Below are 14900 nucleotides of genomic sequence, written 5' to 3'. Positions count from 1 at the left end.
AAAAAAAAAAAAAAAAAAAATTCCATTACTTTATTACAAAAGCATATAGAAGCCAAGTAAGGGCCTGGCGTAGTGGCTCATGCCTATAATCCTAGCACTCTGGGAGGTCGAGGCAGGCGAACTGCCTGAGCTCATGAGTTCAAGACCAGCCTGAGCCAGAGCAAAATCCTGTCTCTAAAAAAAATAGCCAGCCATTGTGGTGGGCACCTATAGTCCCAGCTACTTAGGAGGCTGAGAATCACTTGAGCCCAAGAGTTGGAGGTAGCTGTGAGCTACAACATCACAGCACTCTACTAAAGGTGACAAAGTGAGATTTGTCTCAAAAAAAAAAAAAAAAAAAAACAAGAAAAAGAAAAAAAGAAGCTAAGTTAGTTCTCACCAAATCCATAAAATAGAAAACTACAAGGAAAGATACCAGCTACAAAAAGATAGGTAGAAAATCCAGATTCATAAAAGCAGCAGGAAAGAATAGTCAACTTAGGTAGACTAAGTGGGAGTGGTCCAACTGCATTTAGAAATGGCACCTATCAGGGTCATTTTTTGGCATAATATCTGTCTTGTTTTTTAATATAAAATGAAGAATTCTAACAAAAAAGCCTATGTTAAAGCTTCCCTCTCATACCTCTCACAGTCACAATACAAGAATTTAAAATGTTTTCAAAAGATGACCACAGAACAGAAATTCAAATCTATCTTATGATCAAAGAGAAATTAAAAACTTGTGAATAGGAATTCTACTTCAGCTAAGGATGGGATATAAACAGCTATGTTTATAAATAATAATGCTCCTTCTCAAACAATGAGAAAATATCAGGTAAGCTTTAGAAAACAAAAAAAAAGTCTATTTTTGAGCAATATCAGAGAGCTCAGACAACAAAGCTAAATGGACACACAAACTGTCTCGCCTTTGGCAGACCATGGGGAAAATGAGCTGGCAACCATTCAAGCAGTTAAGAAGAAAATAGCGAAAATTTTAAATGCCAAACATGGGTCAATTTTGTCAGTTTAGAGACACATGGGCCCTAGATACAAGAGAAGTTTAATTGAGAGCTTGTTTACTCTCAGCTCTTCTTCATAGAACTGACTTGACCATGTGCTTATAAGAAAGAATGGGGATAGGGCAAGAGACCAAAGAAAGTCCCTCTTGGTGGCACAAACAGGAAAGACATGATTGACAGTGGCAGAAAGAAGAAAGACAAAGCCCATTAACCTTTCTTAAATCCTACAAACCAAATCCTCTCACCTATATGACTCTGACAAAGATTCACTGCTTCTGGAGGAAGCAAAGAAACAAAACTTTACTGCCTTTAGAGAAGGATAGAAAACCCTTTTCCAAGACATGGAGAAAGATGATCTGCAGCTGGAAGAAAGGTAGAAACAAAATCCCTTTGTATCTGGGAAACTATTTTGGGTCCAGGACCCTATACTGATACCATACAGAAGTCTTGCTACATACAATCAGGGAAAGGGCAGGAAAACTTCCACCTAAGAGTAATTACAGATACAAGACTACTTTGGCTGAGGGAAAGAAACACTGAAAAAGCCCTGCCCCCAAGTTCAAGGCCTATGAAAAACTAGGGCCAACAAAACACAAAAATCCTTGCCTCTACCAAAAGCCCAGCACTGAATAACAAGCAAAACCAGTCTACTGAAAGGGAAGGGACAAGGGACAAATGATGAGAGAGGCCATCATTTGTAATAAGGTGGGCAGAGACAATTATAATGTGAAGAGATGAAAAAAATCCTACAGCACCAAGTACAAATTAGCAGGAACCTATTGCAAGAGAAATTGGAAAGTGTGTGTACTGAGGATAAAGATACAAACAACAAAAAGCAAATCCAGCTCAATTTACTGACAGACTAACTCAACTTCCCACCTCTGAATGACCTTTTGCATGTATAAATACAATTTACCTCAATCTCTACCATTTTTCTATACATTTATCTGACCAGCTTGAGCAACAGAGAGAGATCTCAATCTCCACAAAAACACATGTGCCTATATATAGTCTCAGCTAATTGAGAAGATAAGGCAAGAGGATCATCTGAACCTAGGAGTTGCAGGTGGTAGCGAGCTATAAAGGTGTCACTCCACTACAGTCTGGGTGACAGAGAAATATCCTATCTAAAAAAAAAAAAAAAAAAAAACCACAGTTTAAATGTTAGAAATATTCAAAGTTCTGCCTTGTCCTTTCTTCATTTCTACATTTGCTGCCTAGCCAATCTCACCTACAGCCATTGCTTCAGTGACCACCTGTGACACTTAATCTGTCTAGACAGCTAACACAGACACTTCTCTTTCTGAGTTCTTTCCAACCATCAACTGAACATCTGGAAAACCCCCTCAAACTCAAAATATTTAAAACTCAATTAATTCAATTTTAATGTCCAAAGTCATCTTCCACATAGTGGCAATTATGTCTTCACAATGCAAATTAGATGATACCCCTTCACTTAAAACCTTTCAATGACTCTCCACTGCACTTAGGATAACATCTAAAATTCTTAAACCTCCAAAGACTCTTCATGGTCGGACCTTACCTTGCCATCTACATTCAGTAGCTTCAGTGTTCTCTCTTTCGAGGCTTTCCATAAATTGCCACATCTGCAAAGATTACTGCTCCCAACCATACTCATCCCCTTCACTTAAATGAATCTACCCAACTTTAAATTCTCTCTTGGATTAAACATTGGTTCTTCAGGAAAGTGTTTTCTGACATTCACAGATTAGGTTAGGTCTCCCTATAATAAACTTAATCACTGTTTTTCTCATTACACTTAACAATGATTTAAGGTCTTCCTTCTCCATCTTATATTCCCTACCAAAATGTAAATAGGTCCCATGACAGTAATGACCTATCAACCCAAAAGCCAGGATACAATGCTTTTCATATGGTAATCATAAATATGGGGAAAAAATACCAAAAGCATATTTAGAAAGTAAAAATACTGGCTCGGTGCCTATAGCTCAGTGATTAGGGCACCAGCCACATACGTGGGGGCTGGCAGGTTCAAACCCAGCTGGGGCCAGCTAAACAATAATGACAACTACAAAAAAATAAAAAATAAAAAATAGCCGGGCGTTGGGACAGGCACCTGTAGTCCCAGCTACTTGGGAGGTTGACACAAGAGAACTGCTTAAGCCCAAGAGTTTGAGGTTGCTATGAGCTGTGGCACCACAGTACTCTACCAAGGGTGACAAAATGAGACTCTGTCTTTAAAAAAAAAAAAAAGAAAAAAAGAAAGAGAGAGAGAGAGAAGGAAAGAGAAAGAGAAGTAAAACAAGAAAGAGAAGAAAGAAAAAATATGCAAAGACGGGAGGCACCTGTGGCTCAAAGGAGTAGGGCACTGGCCCTATATGCCAGAGGTGGTGGGTTCAAACCCAGGGCGGGCCAAAAACTAAAAAAAAAAAAAAAAATACCTAAAGACATGCAAAAGCCAAGGCATGTATGTAGGGAATGCCAAGAGCCAGATGACATCTGAGCAAGATGATCTGCAGCTGAGGTGTGGACTCTCGGGCAACTCTTCTACAGGAGCTCCTAATGGAGAAAAAAGCCGGAGCCTTCAGCACGTAGTCACTGTTAATTACTCCCCTCACCTGTATTGTTCTGTTTCAATAAAAGACTAGTGAGGAGACTGCTCAGGGCTACCTGCAAGTAAGGGCTAGCCCATCTCCCACAAGCTTGTACTTCTAATCCATGTCATGCATGGTTCCTTCTTGGGGTAATCAAGACCAGGGCCATAGGAACCCAACAGGTCGCAACACATGTACATACACAAACAACCCACAGAGAAAATAATAGATTATTTCAAACCTTATGGCTCAGGTAGTCTTTATCTCAAACCCAAGAAAAGGAGTAATAGAGAGGTAGAAATACAGTAGAATCTCCATAGCTGACCACATCCCTCCATTGACCAGACATGTATCACATGTACTCAATGAAAGTTCTTATGTTAACTATCCCTGTATGTTGACCAGTTTGTTACAGTGGCCCAGGGGTAAACTTATAGAGGTTCTACTGTAACTAGGATGATTATTCAAATAACTGATCAAGATGTACTGACTGGCCTTGAAAACCCTATCCCCAAAAGCAGTTACTCAAAACTACAGTTTACCTGCACTAGAATCACTTAAGATGTACTTTACTGCAGATTCCTAGGCTCCATCCTACGGGACTAATTCACTCTCTCTGGAGTTGTGACCTAGGAATCTGAATTGTAAACTCATTTTAACTAAATTTTATTTTAAACTATCACCTCCACCAAACCAATCAAGCACTGCATTCCTCTTTGTATCTTTCTTCTACTGTTGAGAGTCCTGGTTTCTATCCTCATTCTCCCCAAACAAAACATATTTATTCATTTGTTCTACCCTACCATGCAAATAAAACACTGTCAGAATTGCTTCTAATTTTCTAACTTCTTCCCTCCCGACTTTTTCTCTTAGAAAAAAGAAAAAAAAGTGCTCTGCACTTGTGAAGCACCACTACTAAAGACAAATGTACCAAGTTAAAGATTTGTCATTATTTTTGATCTTGGAATATATCCCACAATGGTATACAATTAAGAGTGCTCTGGTCAAAGGTTTCTACAACTGTTTTTTTTAGCATGACTATGTTATTAATCTTATATTATGATAGGTTTGTTTCTGCTTGTACTCAACTATAGCATTTCCTTTTCTCAACCCTTTTGATTTTTTAAATATGTAAAACATGTACATGGTTCAAAAATATATTCAAAACTTTATAAAAAGGTATACTTAAAATCTTATTCCCTTCTATATTCCTTCTGCTTTGGTTCCATCCATTTTCTATAGGTAGTTATATTATGTTTCTAGTCTATATTCCTAAGTTTCTGTCTTAACAATAAGCAAATACATAATATTTATTTTCTTTTGCTCCACACAAAAATTAGCATAATACACCCACACACACCCCACTATCATCGCTTTCATTCTTTTATTACCCTAAACTCCAATAATTTAATAGTTTAATTTTCCTCAGTAAGGTGAATAACACAAAAATTTTAATTCCTTTTCCTCTAGTTCAGAATACAAAATTACTCAATTATGGAATACTCAAAGAGTAATATTTAATATGTAATCTCCCTTCAATCCCTTGACACAAAAAGGAGTTTTAATATTAAAACTGTATTTGATTCCTTTTAAGGAACCATGGATACATTTTTCTTCTCCTGGTGGCTTTTGTTGATGGCACTCTAGCTTGGGCAACAGAGTGAGACTCTGCCTTTTAAAAAAAAAAAAAAGGAATGTAACATGCACAGAGACAAAAGAAAGTGAATTATCTGTTGTGTAAGATAAATTAGCTAACTCAAATTTGACGATACATCAAAAGATGTATCTTAAAGAATTGATTAATTCCAAGACAGTGGTAAGAACAGTGCAAAATAACACTGGAACATATTGTGGCGCCAAAAAGCAAGAAAGTGCTAAACAAACAAACAAAATAGGCCCAACCTATAAGATATCCCAATGGCCAAAGGTGCAACAATTTGAATGACAACAGCCCAAAGAATAAAGGAAATATCCATGAGTGTATACTATTATAAACAAATGACTCAATTTTTTAAAAAAAGATAAAAATGAACTCTTCCTTATATAAGATTATCAATTAATAAATGTAGAAAGAGGTTAGGTGCCTGTAGCTAAGTAGTTAGGGCTTGAACCCGGCAAGGGCCTGTTAAAACAACAATAACAACTACAAGAAAAAAATAGCCGGGCTTTGCAGTGGGCACTTGTAGTCCCAACTGTTGGGAGGCTGAGGCAAGAGAATTGCTTAAGCCTAAGAGTTTGAGGTTGCTGTGAGTTGTAACGCCAGGGCACTCTACCGAGGGCGACATAATAAAACTCTGTCTCAAAAAATAAATAAATAAATTTATTTCTAAAAAAATAAATCTAGAAAAAATGAATTAAAAGAGAAATTACCATTAGAAAAATCTGCTACACTTAAGATCTACCAATTAATACTAAAATTAATAGTAAATTAATGGGCGAAAATTTAAGAATAAAGAGGTATAGTTAAGTCCTCACGTATCACTGATAGGTTTTTGAAAACTGTGACTGTAAGTGAAAACAGTATCAGCACATCTTCCAATGTCACTTCATTACAATGTTGATGAGGAAAAAAACTGGTTTCATTATACAGAGTATCTGTAAAATTCATGTGCAATCTTATTTTGTTTTTTTGGAGATGGAGTCTCATTTTGCCACCCTGGATAGAGTGCCATGGCATTATCATAGGTCACAGCAACCTCAATATCTTGGGCTCAAGTGATCTCTTGCGTCAGCCTCCCGAGTAGACCACAGGCGCCCCACCACAAATGGCTTCCCGCCCTTGCTCTGGCTGGTCTTAAAGAAGGACCACCCACCAGAGTGCCAGGATTACAGGCATGAACCACCCTGCCCAGCTAGTGTGCAATTTTAAATGTATGTCATCTTACCTAAAGTTGCAGTTTCCAAGAATCTAACATCATTAAATGAGGAGTTACTGTATTTGTATAGCCTCAAACTAACCCCCCACAAAACATTTTATTATTTACAAGTGATAAATAGTAACCTTACAGTAGAGAAATCGGGCAGGCATCCCCTTAACCAAAAAACTTTGTTAACACTTCCAATTAAGACGACACACTGACATCAAGCATCCCCTGATACGGCATGCAGAGAAGGCTGCATCATCTCTGTTATTATTCCCCAAAATGCATTACCTCAAGCTACTTAGAAAACATCGGATTAAATCCACACTGAGGGAAATTCTACAAAATATCTGACAAGTACTTTTTAAAAGTGTCAAGGTCATAAAAGACAAGAAAAGACTGAGTCATCTTTACAGATGGCAAGGGAATGAGGAGACATGACAATAAAATGCAATGTGGGATCCTAGATTGGATCCTGGGACATAAAAGGACATTAATGGGAAAACTGAAGAAATCTGAATAAAGTCTATAATTTACTTAGTAGTTAATACTACTGCTTAGTCAACAGTATTGTACTCACATTAATTACTTACTTTTGGTCATTGTACTATTGTAACAGAAGATGTTAACATTAAAGAAACCTGATAAAGTACTTGAGAATTTTCTATACTACTTTCCCGATTCTTATGTAAATCTAAAATTCTTCCAAATTAAAAAGTGGAAAAAAAATTTGGCAATTGCAAAGATGTGGAATCAACCCAAGTGCCCATCAATTCATGAGATTAATAAAAAGTGGCATATGTGTACCAAGGAGTATGACTCAGCCATAAAAAAGGATGAATTAATGCCTTCTGCAACAATTCAGATGGAACTGGAGACCAATGTCCAAGTGAAATGTCTCAAGAATGGAAAAACAAATAGCACATGTACACACTATTAAACAGGAACTAACCAATGAACACACATGTGCATAGAGCAAAGTAAAACCCAGTAGAGGCTTGGCGCCTATGCCTATAGCTCAACCGGCTAAAGCGCCAGCCACGTACACCTAAGGTGGCGGGTTCGAATCCCCAGCCCGGACCCGCCAAACAACAATGACGGCTGCAACCAAAAAATAGCCGGGCGTTGTGGCGGGCGCCTGTGGTCCCAGCTACTTGGGAGGCGGAGGCAGGAGACTCACTTGAGCCCAGGAGTTGGAGGTTGCTGTGAGCTGTAATGCCACGGCACTCTACCCAGGGGGACAGCTTGAGGCTCTGTCTCAAAAAAAAAAAAAAAAACCTAGTAGAAGTCAAAGAGGGGGAGGGGGAAAAGTAGAAGGGGCAAAAACTACCTAATGGATACAATGAACACTAGTTGAGTGATGGGCACACCTATAGCTATGACTCAAACTTTACAAAAGTAATCCATATAATCAATATTTGTACGCTCTTAATATTTTCAGGTATGGAGCCTTGGATGATGAATACTACAATAGTATGTGGTTTCTTTTTTACCTTAAACTAACTCACTGTCAACTTACCTGAGCTGTGGAAAGGGTTTCCGGTGAAAGCTAGATTATCTCTGCTCTTATTTCATGCTATGTCAGTCCTGACATAATAATGCTCTAACAAACAGTCTACTGAAAATAAAGTTATTCACCTAAATTTAAAACATTTAATTTCCATTTCTGACATTCTAAAAATAATTAGTGATCAGAATTTTATCTTTAATTATGAATCTCCAAAAAGCTTCATTTTTAATAGAAGTCAATATTGTCATTGCTTACTGTATAATAGTAACAAATTTACATAAAATTCTTACCTTCCAACCACTGCCAGCCTCTCTATAATACGGAAAATTATCACAAATCCACTGATAAATCTCACTTAAAGTCATTTTCTTTTTGGGTGAGCTATTAATTGCAAATGTAATGAGGCTGGCATAACTGTATGGAGGTTTCCCATCTTTATGCTGTTGGACTTCTTCCTGGTCCAGAGTTGTATTTGGGTCAAGGAGTGCATTCTTCTTAGAAATTCCTGTTCCATGTGCATTTTGTGTACCATCAGATTTTTGGATGGCTGCTCTCATGGTGAGCTGTGGTAACCAGTCCATGGATGTTAGGCTGCTCTCCAATTCAGATGTCATCCTGAAGGTAAATAGACTCCTTAGTCAATATCAAGGAAAGAACCCCCGCTTCTCAAAATATCCAATATTCACAAATCTAGGAGTTCCAAAGTGAGGGAAAGCCTGAGTTAAATCTGGAGGAAAAAGATTGAGTATGTTAATGAGCAAACCAAATATTTATAGGATCAACATTTCCTATCTTTTTTCTTAAGTTTTTTCCTCTCCAAACATAGCAAACTTGGTTTTAAAATGTTTAAAATACAGAATACATACACACAGTGATTCTGATGCCAATATTTATAAAAAAGACTATCACATTAATAGGGCAACAGGATCTTGGCACGAAAAACTCAGCACTGCAACTCTTTACTCACAAGCCCTTAAAAACTTAGGGCTGTACATCTGGCATTTCTCTTACACAAATTTTTAGGAGAGTCCTACAAACAAAACAACATGGAAAGTAATTGTGAGGCAAGAGGTCAGAGAAGTAATTGAGAAATAAGCATGGGAATTTGCATAGAGGAAAGAAGGTAGAATTTAAGTAGGTGGGTAGAAGAGTAAAGCAAGAGAGACAAGAATAGCATGGAGACAAGCTCACCGGGGGAGCTGACTGAAAAGAGGAATGCAAAGTCAAAGACACTAATGAATGAGAGAAAAGGAAAAAAGGTAGTACCAGACAGTTACCTTTTAAAAAACAAGTCAAGGAACAATTATGAAAACTAAAAACCTAGCAGTACAAAATATAATGTATTAAATCATAGAAATTGCCAGCAAGAAAAGCAGCATTCAAAGCTCAAGGACAGGTTTGGGCAAACATCCAGCAATTTGGATTCTATAATGTATTTATTTCTCTCCAAGGCTGAAAAACGCAGACCATTACTATCCAAAGGAAAAAAAAAAATCTGAATTTACCAGGTTAACATGGTAGATTATAACATACATATATAAGATGTCTATATATATATATATAGACACAAACCTGGTCAATTATAACATACATATGTAAGATATGTATATATGTTAACCTGGTAGGTTATGTGTGTGTGTGTGTGTGTATGTTCTAGAAAAGGAAGGAAGACGTTCTAAAAATTGAAGATGAGAAAATAGAAATAGGAGGATGCAGGAGCTCACACCTATAATCCTAGCACTCTGGGAGGCCAAGGTGGAAGAATCACTTGAGCTCAGGAGCTCAAGACCAGCCTGAGCAAGATCAAGACTCCGAGACCCCTTCTCTACTAAAAATAGAAAAAGTTAGCCAGGAATTGTGGCAGGAACCTGTAGTCCCTTTTATTCAGGAGGCTGAAGCAGGAGGATGGCTTGAACCCAGGAATTTGAGGTTGCTATGAGCGAGGCTGACACATGGCACTCTAGCCTGAGCTACAAAGTGAGAATGTATCTCAGAAAGAAAAATATATATGTAATATAAAATAATATATAATAATATAATTATATAATATATTTATAAATATATGTTTTATACAGATATATATTTTTTACATACATATGTAGAATGACACTTCACATTGGAACTGTTAACTTTTAAGCAGAGGCCTGGAATCCTTCTATCCTATGATCAAAGAAGCAAGAATAGTGATCCAGACAATAAAATACAGAAGAATGAAAAAAAAGACTACTAAGCGATATCAAAATAAAGGGGAAAAGGCAACAAAATTAAAAATTTAAAAGGTACCTCAGTCAAAATAAATGTTTACAGCTAAAAAAGAAAAAAAATTCCTATGCAGCCCACCTCCTAAATGGCTCCTGACAAAAAGTAACCTGGAATATCATGGATAAGAACTGAACTTCTGGCTCGGTGCCTGTGGCTCAAGCGGCTAAGGCACCAGCCACATACACCTAAGGTGGCAGGTTTGAATCCAGCTCAGGCCTGCCAGACAACAATGACGGCTGCAACCAGAAAATAGCTGAGCGTTGTGGCAGGCGCCTGTGGTCCCAGCTACTTGGGAGGCTGAGGCAGTAGACTCGCTTGAGCCCAGGAGTTGGAGGTTGCTGTGAGCTGTGATGCCACAGCACTCTACCCAAGGGGAAAGCTTGAGGCTCTGCCTCAAAAACAAAAACAAAAACAAAAACTGAACTTCTGGGACACAATACAGAACTGATAAAGAACATAAGATTTGGAGTCAAAAAACCAGAGTTCCAAGTACTGATTCTAGCAGTTACTAGCTATGGAACTGTGAAAATGTTAATTATTTCTAAACTCTACTTTCATTATAAAATGAAATAATAATAGTACCTACAGTTAAAATATTACTTCGAAAATTAAGTGTGATAACGTATGCAGAGAAGAAACATTCAACAAGGGTTATATAATATTAGTCTAGGAGTATCCTGGGTGGGTACTAATACACTATCAAGTAAACCAGATTAAGTAAAAGCAACTATAAATCAGAGGATAGCCATGAGGATTCTATCAGCATTGCCAGTACATGGAGTCCTATTATCTTGTTTTTCAGATGTACAATTGTTTTTTGATTTACAATTTTATTTTTCTCATTTTCTCAAATTCCCTCCATCTCTACTGTATGTACTCCTCTGAAAGCTGAACTTTAAATTCCTCTCTATAGCACCTTCAGAGATATTTTTTAAAAAATCCAAACTTAACATCCTACTCTATAATCTCAGTCAGAAATGCTGTTGCCAGCATGAAGCTGTAAGAACTTGTAGAATAAGGAAACAGGATAATTTAGAGATCACTAAATGTCAAAAGACTAGGAACATATCCTAGAATTAGAGACTAATCCCTCTAATCCGAAGATGAAAACTTCAGGTTCACTCAATTTCATATAAGTAGTTAATAGAACTAAAACCAGAGTCCAGATCTTCAGACACCAATCCACCAGTTTTGCTACCATACTTCATCTGTAAAATGAGGATATTTTTACCTCACAAAATACGCAGATCAAGGCCAGGTTAAATAGTAAATACTAAATAAATGTTAGCTACTGCTGGTGGTGATATTATTCACATTTCATCCAATAAACATTGGCTATAATTATACCATGCTGTCACATTCTATTTACTTCAATCAAGTCTCCACTGACTAGAGCTTTCGTTTGTTCAAATTCCCAAAGCAGCCAGTTACATGCATTTTCAATGTAAACATACAAGCATGTTCCAAACTGGAATATAAGTGTTACTGCAGATGTCCCCTACTGAGGACCATCTTTATCTTCTAGTTACAAAGGTCAGACACAAAAAAGAATTGAGGCTGGGAGTGGTGGCTCACACTTGTAATCCTAGCACTTTAGGAGGCCGAGGCAGCAAGATTGCTTTAGGCTAGCAGTTCAAAACCAGTCTGGGCAACCTAGCCATCCCCTGTCTCTCTAAAAAAATAAAAAAAAATTAAAAAAAGGAAAATTGTACCTGGACTTAAGGTTCCTAGGGGATAGGAATTTTATCATATGTCTCGTGTGTGTGTTCTCTAGTATGGCTCTGTATATATGTGTGATTATAAATTCTTATTAAATATGTTATAACATGTAGTAAATACCTCACTTATTTGCATGTTTACATTACTGAGATTCATAAAGTCTTATTACTGGCACTTGGTGGAAGGAAACAGAAGGTAAAGATGGTTCTCAGTGGGGGGGCATCTGCAGTAACAATTATATTCCAATTTGTAACATGGAAAATTTAACCAGGTAGATTGAGGCACACCTACAGTCCCAGCTACTCAAGAGGCTGAGGCAGGAAGATCGCTTGAGCCCAAGAGTTTGGGGTTACAGCGAGCTAAGATCATGCCACTGCACTTTATAGCTCGGGCAACAGAGAACAACCCTACCTCAAAAAATAAAATAAGATGGAAAGAAAAAGAAAGGGATGAAAGAGAGCTGAGCTTTGAGCGCTATACAGGTTCAGAAAAGGGAGAAAACAACATGGACTGCAACCTGTAGGGGAAGATCTACAGCCATGTCTTAAAGAAAGTTAATATTTAAATACGCTAAAAAGAAAAAAGTCCCTCGTCTTTCCAAGACATCATGTGTAAAGATTATTCTGTTGTTGCACTTACATTCATTGGTTCTGTTAGAGCAGATTTTAAGTACACTATAAAATATCTCAAATTCAAACTCTAAAAAAAGTGGAGTTTCTGTTTTGTTTGCAGTGTTATTAAATTTTATATATAGTATTCTTGATGGTAACGCAGAAAGTGCCTTCATTGTTTATACTTAGGCTGGTGGCTGTAGTGGCTCTCCATTAAGCGTGGAGAACACAAAAGATGACCATTAGATTTAGCCAAATCACTATTAACTTTAGAAAGAAACCTATTAATGGAATGGTGATGACAGAAGTCCACTTGTATAAGAGAACAGATGGCGATAAATTTAAAAACAGCATGGGAGGCTCTGAGGAATCTGGTTATGGAAATCTGTTTAAGAAATGTCAGGCCCTCATTACCTCACCTCATTCCAAAAGCTTCCTAGCTGGCTGCCTAGACACTGATTTCTCACCACTCCTCTCTGCTAATCACCCTCCAATCCCTACATACACTCCAAGAGAAATCTAACAGCTTTGCTTTCATGTTTTTAAGCCCAAATGCTTTCTCCTATTATACTAAATCTAAACTCATTTTTAACTACTTTAGCTTTTATTAATCTTTTATTAATCCTTCTCTAAATTCCTAGAGCAATCACAACCTCAGTTTGTCATTTATCATGCAGCTTCATAATTACTTCATAGGCCTTCACCTCCTTTCCCCCCACCATTAGGAATAGTGACCATACATTAATATTTCTGATGGATGCCATGTAGTATCATGCTAGGCACAAGTGATAAGCAAAATAACATAATAAATGGATAAGGAATACAGCCTTCTTTTCTGGAATATCTTTTCCTTTTTTTTTTTTTTTTGAGACGGAGCCTCAAGCTGTCCCCCTGGGTAGAGTGCTGTGGCATTACAGCTCACAGCAACCTCCAACTCCTGGGCTCAAGTGAGTCTCCTGCCTCCGCCTCCCAAGTAGCTGGGACCACAGGCACCCGCCACAACGCCCGGCTATTTTTTGGTTGCAGCCGTCATTGTTGTTTGGCGGGTCCGGGCTGGGGATTCAAACCCACCACCTTAGGTGTACGTGGCTGGCATCTTAGCCGGTTGAGCTATAGGCGCCGAGCCTGGAATATCTTTTCTTTCTCACTCTGCTTGGCTGGCTTCTACTTTTTCTTCAAGTCTCAAATCAAACACCTCCTACAGAAAGCCTGGTCAATCCCATCTTTTCATTCTCCATCTCCTAAGCTAAACGTGATCTTACTGCTACAGTAGAACATTAATACATCTATCATTTATACTATATTGTCATAATCTTCTCTCTTTCTCTCCTGCAAGCCTTGGACCTCCTTGAAAGAGAAATGTTTCATGACTGAAATAATGATTGTTCAATTAAGACTGAAACAGGGATTGTTCAATTAAGGTGTGAGTGTGCTCTTCTCCAAACAAGTAAGACTACAGTACATTTAGAAGCTAAAAGGGGACCAGGCATGGTGGCTCATGGCTATAATCATAGCACTTTGAGAGGCTGAGATGGGAGGATCACTGAGGTCAGGAGTTCAAGACTAGCCTGAGCAACATAGCTAGACCCTGTCTCCACAAAAAAAAAAGCAGAAAAATCATCCAGACATGGTGGAGGCCTGTAGTTCCAGCTATTCTGGGGGCTGAGGCAGGGGGATCACTTGAGCCCCGGAGTTTGAAACTGCCGTGATCTGTGATGACATTACAGATCTTACTCTGGGGCAACAGAACAAGGCCCTGAAGGCAAAAGAGTAGACTCAACAGTATAAAGTAAAGGTATTCAATTCACAAGATCAAAGTCCTTCATAAGATTAAAAACAAATATGACTCAGAACACAGACTGACAGGTAGCATTACATAGGAAAAGAAACTATTCTACTGGAATAGCAGAGAAAAATGAGATGATGAAAGCACATATGAAAAGAACATAAAGTTACTTGTAGAAGAAAGCAAGGCACAGAAAGGAACTTACGTCTGAAGTTCTTAAACCTATGATAACTGTGGCTCAAAAGAAGCTCCATAAGGAATTTTTTCTGCATAAAATTAAAGGGTAAGGAGCACCGAGCCATTACAATTCAAACTAAATCATAACATGGGTTAAGGAGAGGGTTCTAATCCCACTTTATGAAGCAATGCCATTCGTATGATCTCACATATAATTTTAACTACTTTAGCACACTGTTTGGCCTCCATCTTCAACTTCCCTAAATCCAAAAAAGTAGCAAAAGCTTATTTAGAAAAAGTTTTCTAGGCTCGGCGCCTGTGGCTCAAGCGGCTAAGGCGCCAGCCACATACACCTAAGGTGGCGGGTTCAAATCCCCAGCCCGGGCCCACCAAACAACAA

At 38.0% G+C, this 14900-nt stretch overlaps 1 protein-coding gene across 1 annotated transcript in view; it reads right to left on the bottom strand.

Moving 5' to 3' along the window:
- The window catches only part of FOXJ3 (forkhead box J3), a 149635-nt gene that overhangs the window by 101951 nt on the left and 32784 nt on the right, over positions 1-14900 (bottom strand). Inside the window, exon 4 of the mRNA XM_012810897.2 lies at positions 8236-8560. Coding sequence (XP_012666351.1) covers positions 8236-8560 — 325 coding nt within the window. The remainder of the gene's footprint in view (positions 1-8235; positions 8561-14900) is intronic.

This window comes from Otolemur garnettii, unplaced genomic scaffold, assembly GCF_000181295.1.
Source record: "Otolemur garnettii isolate 467f Iridium unplaced genomic scaffold, OtoGar3 scaffold00144, whole genome shotgun sequence".
Classification (NCBI taxonomy): domain Eukaryota; kingdom Metazoa; phylum Chordata; class Mammalia; order Primates; family Galagidae; genus Otolemur; species Otolemur garnettii.
This window is presented reverse-complemented; position numbering and strand designations above follow the sequence as displayed.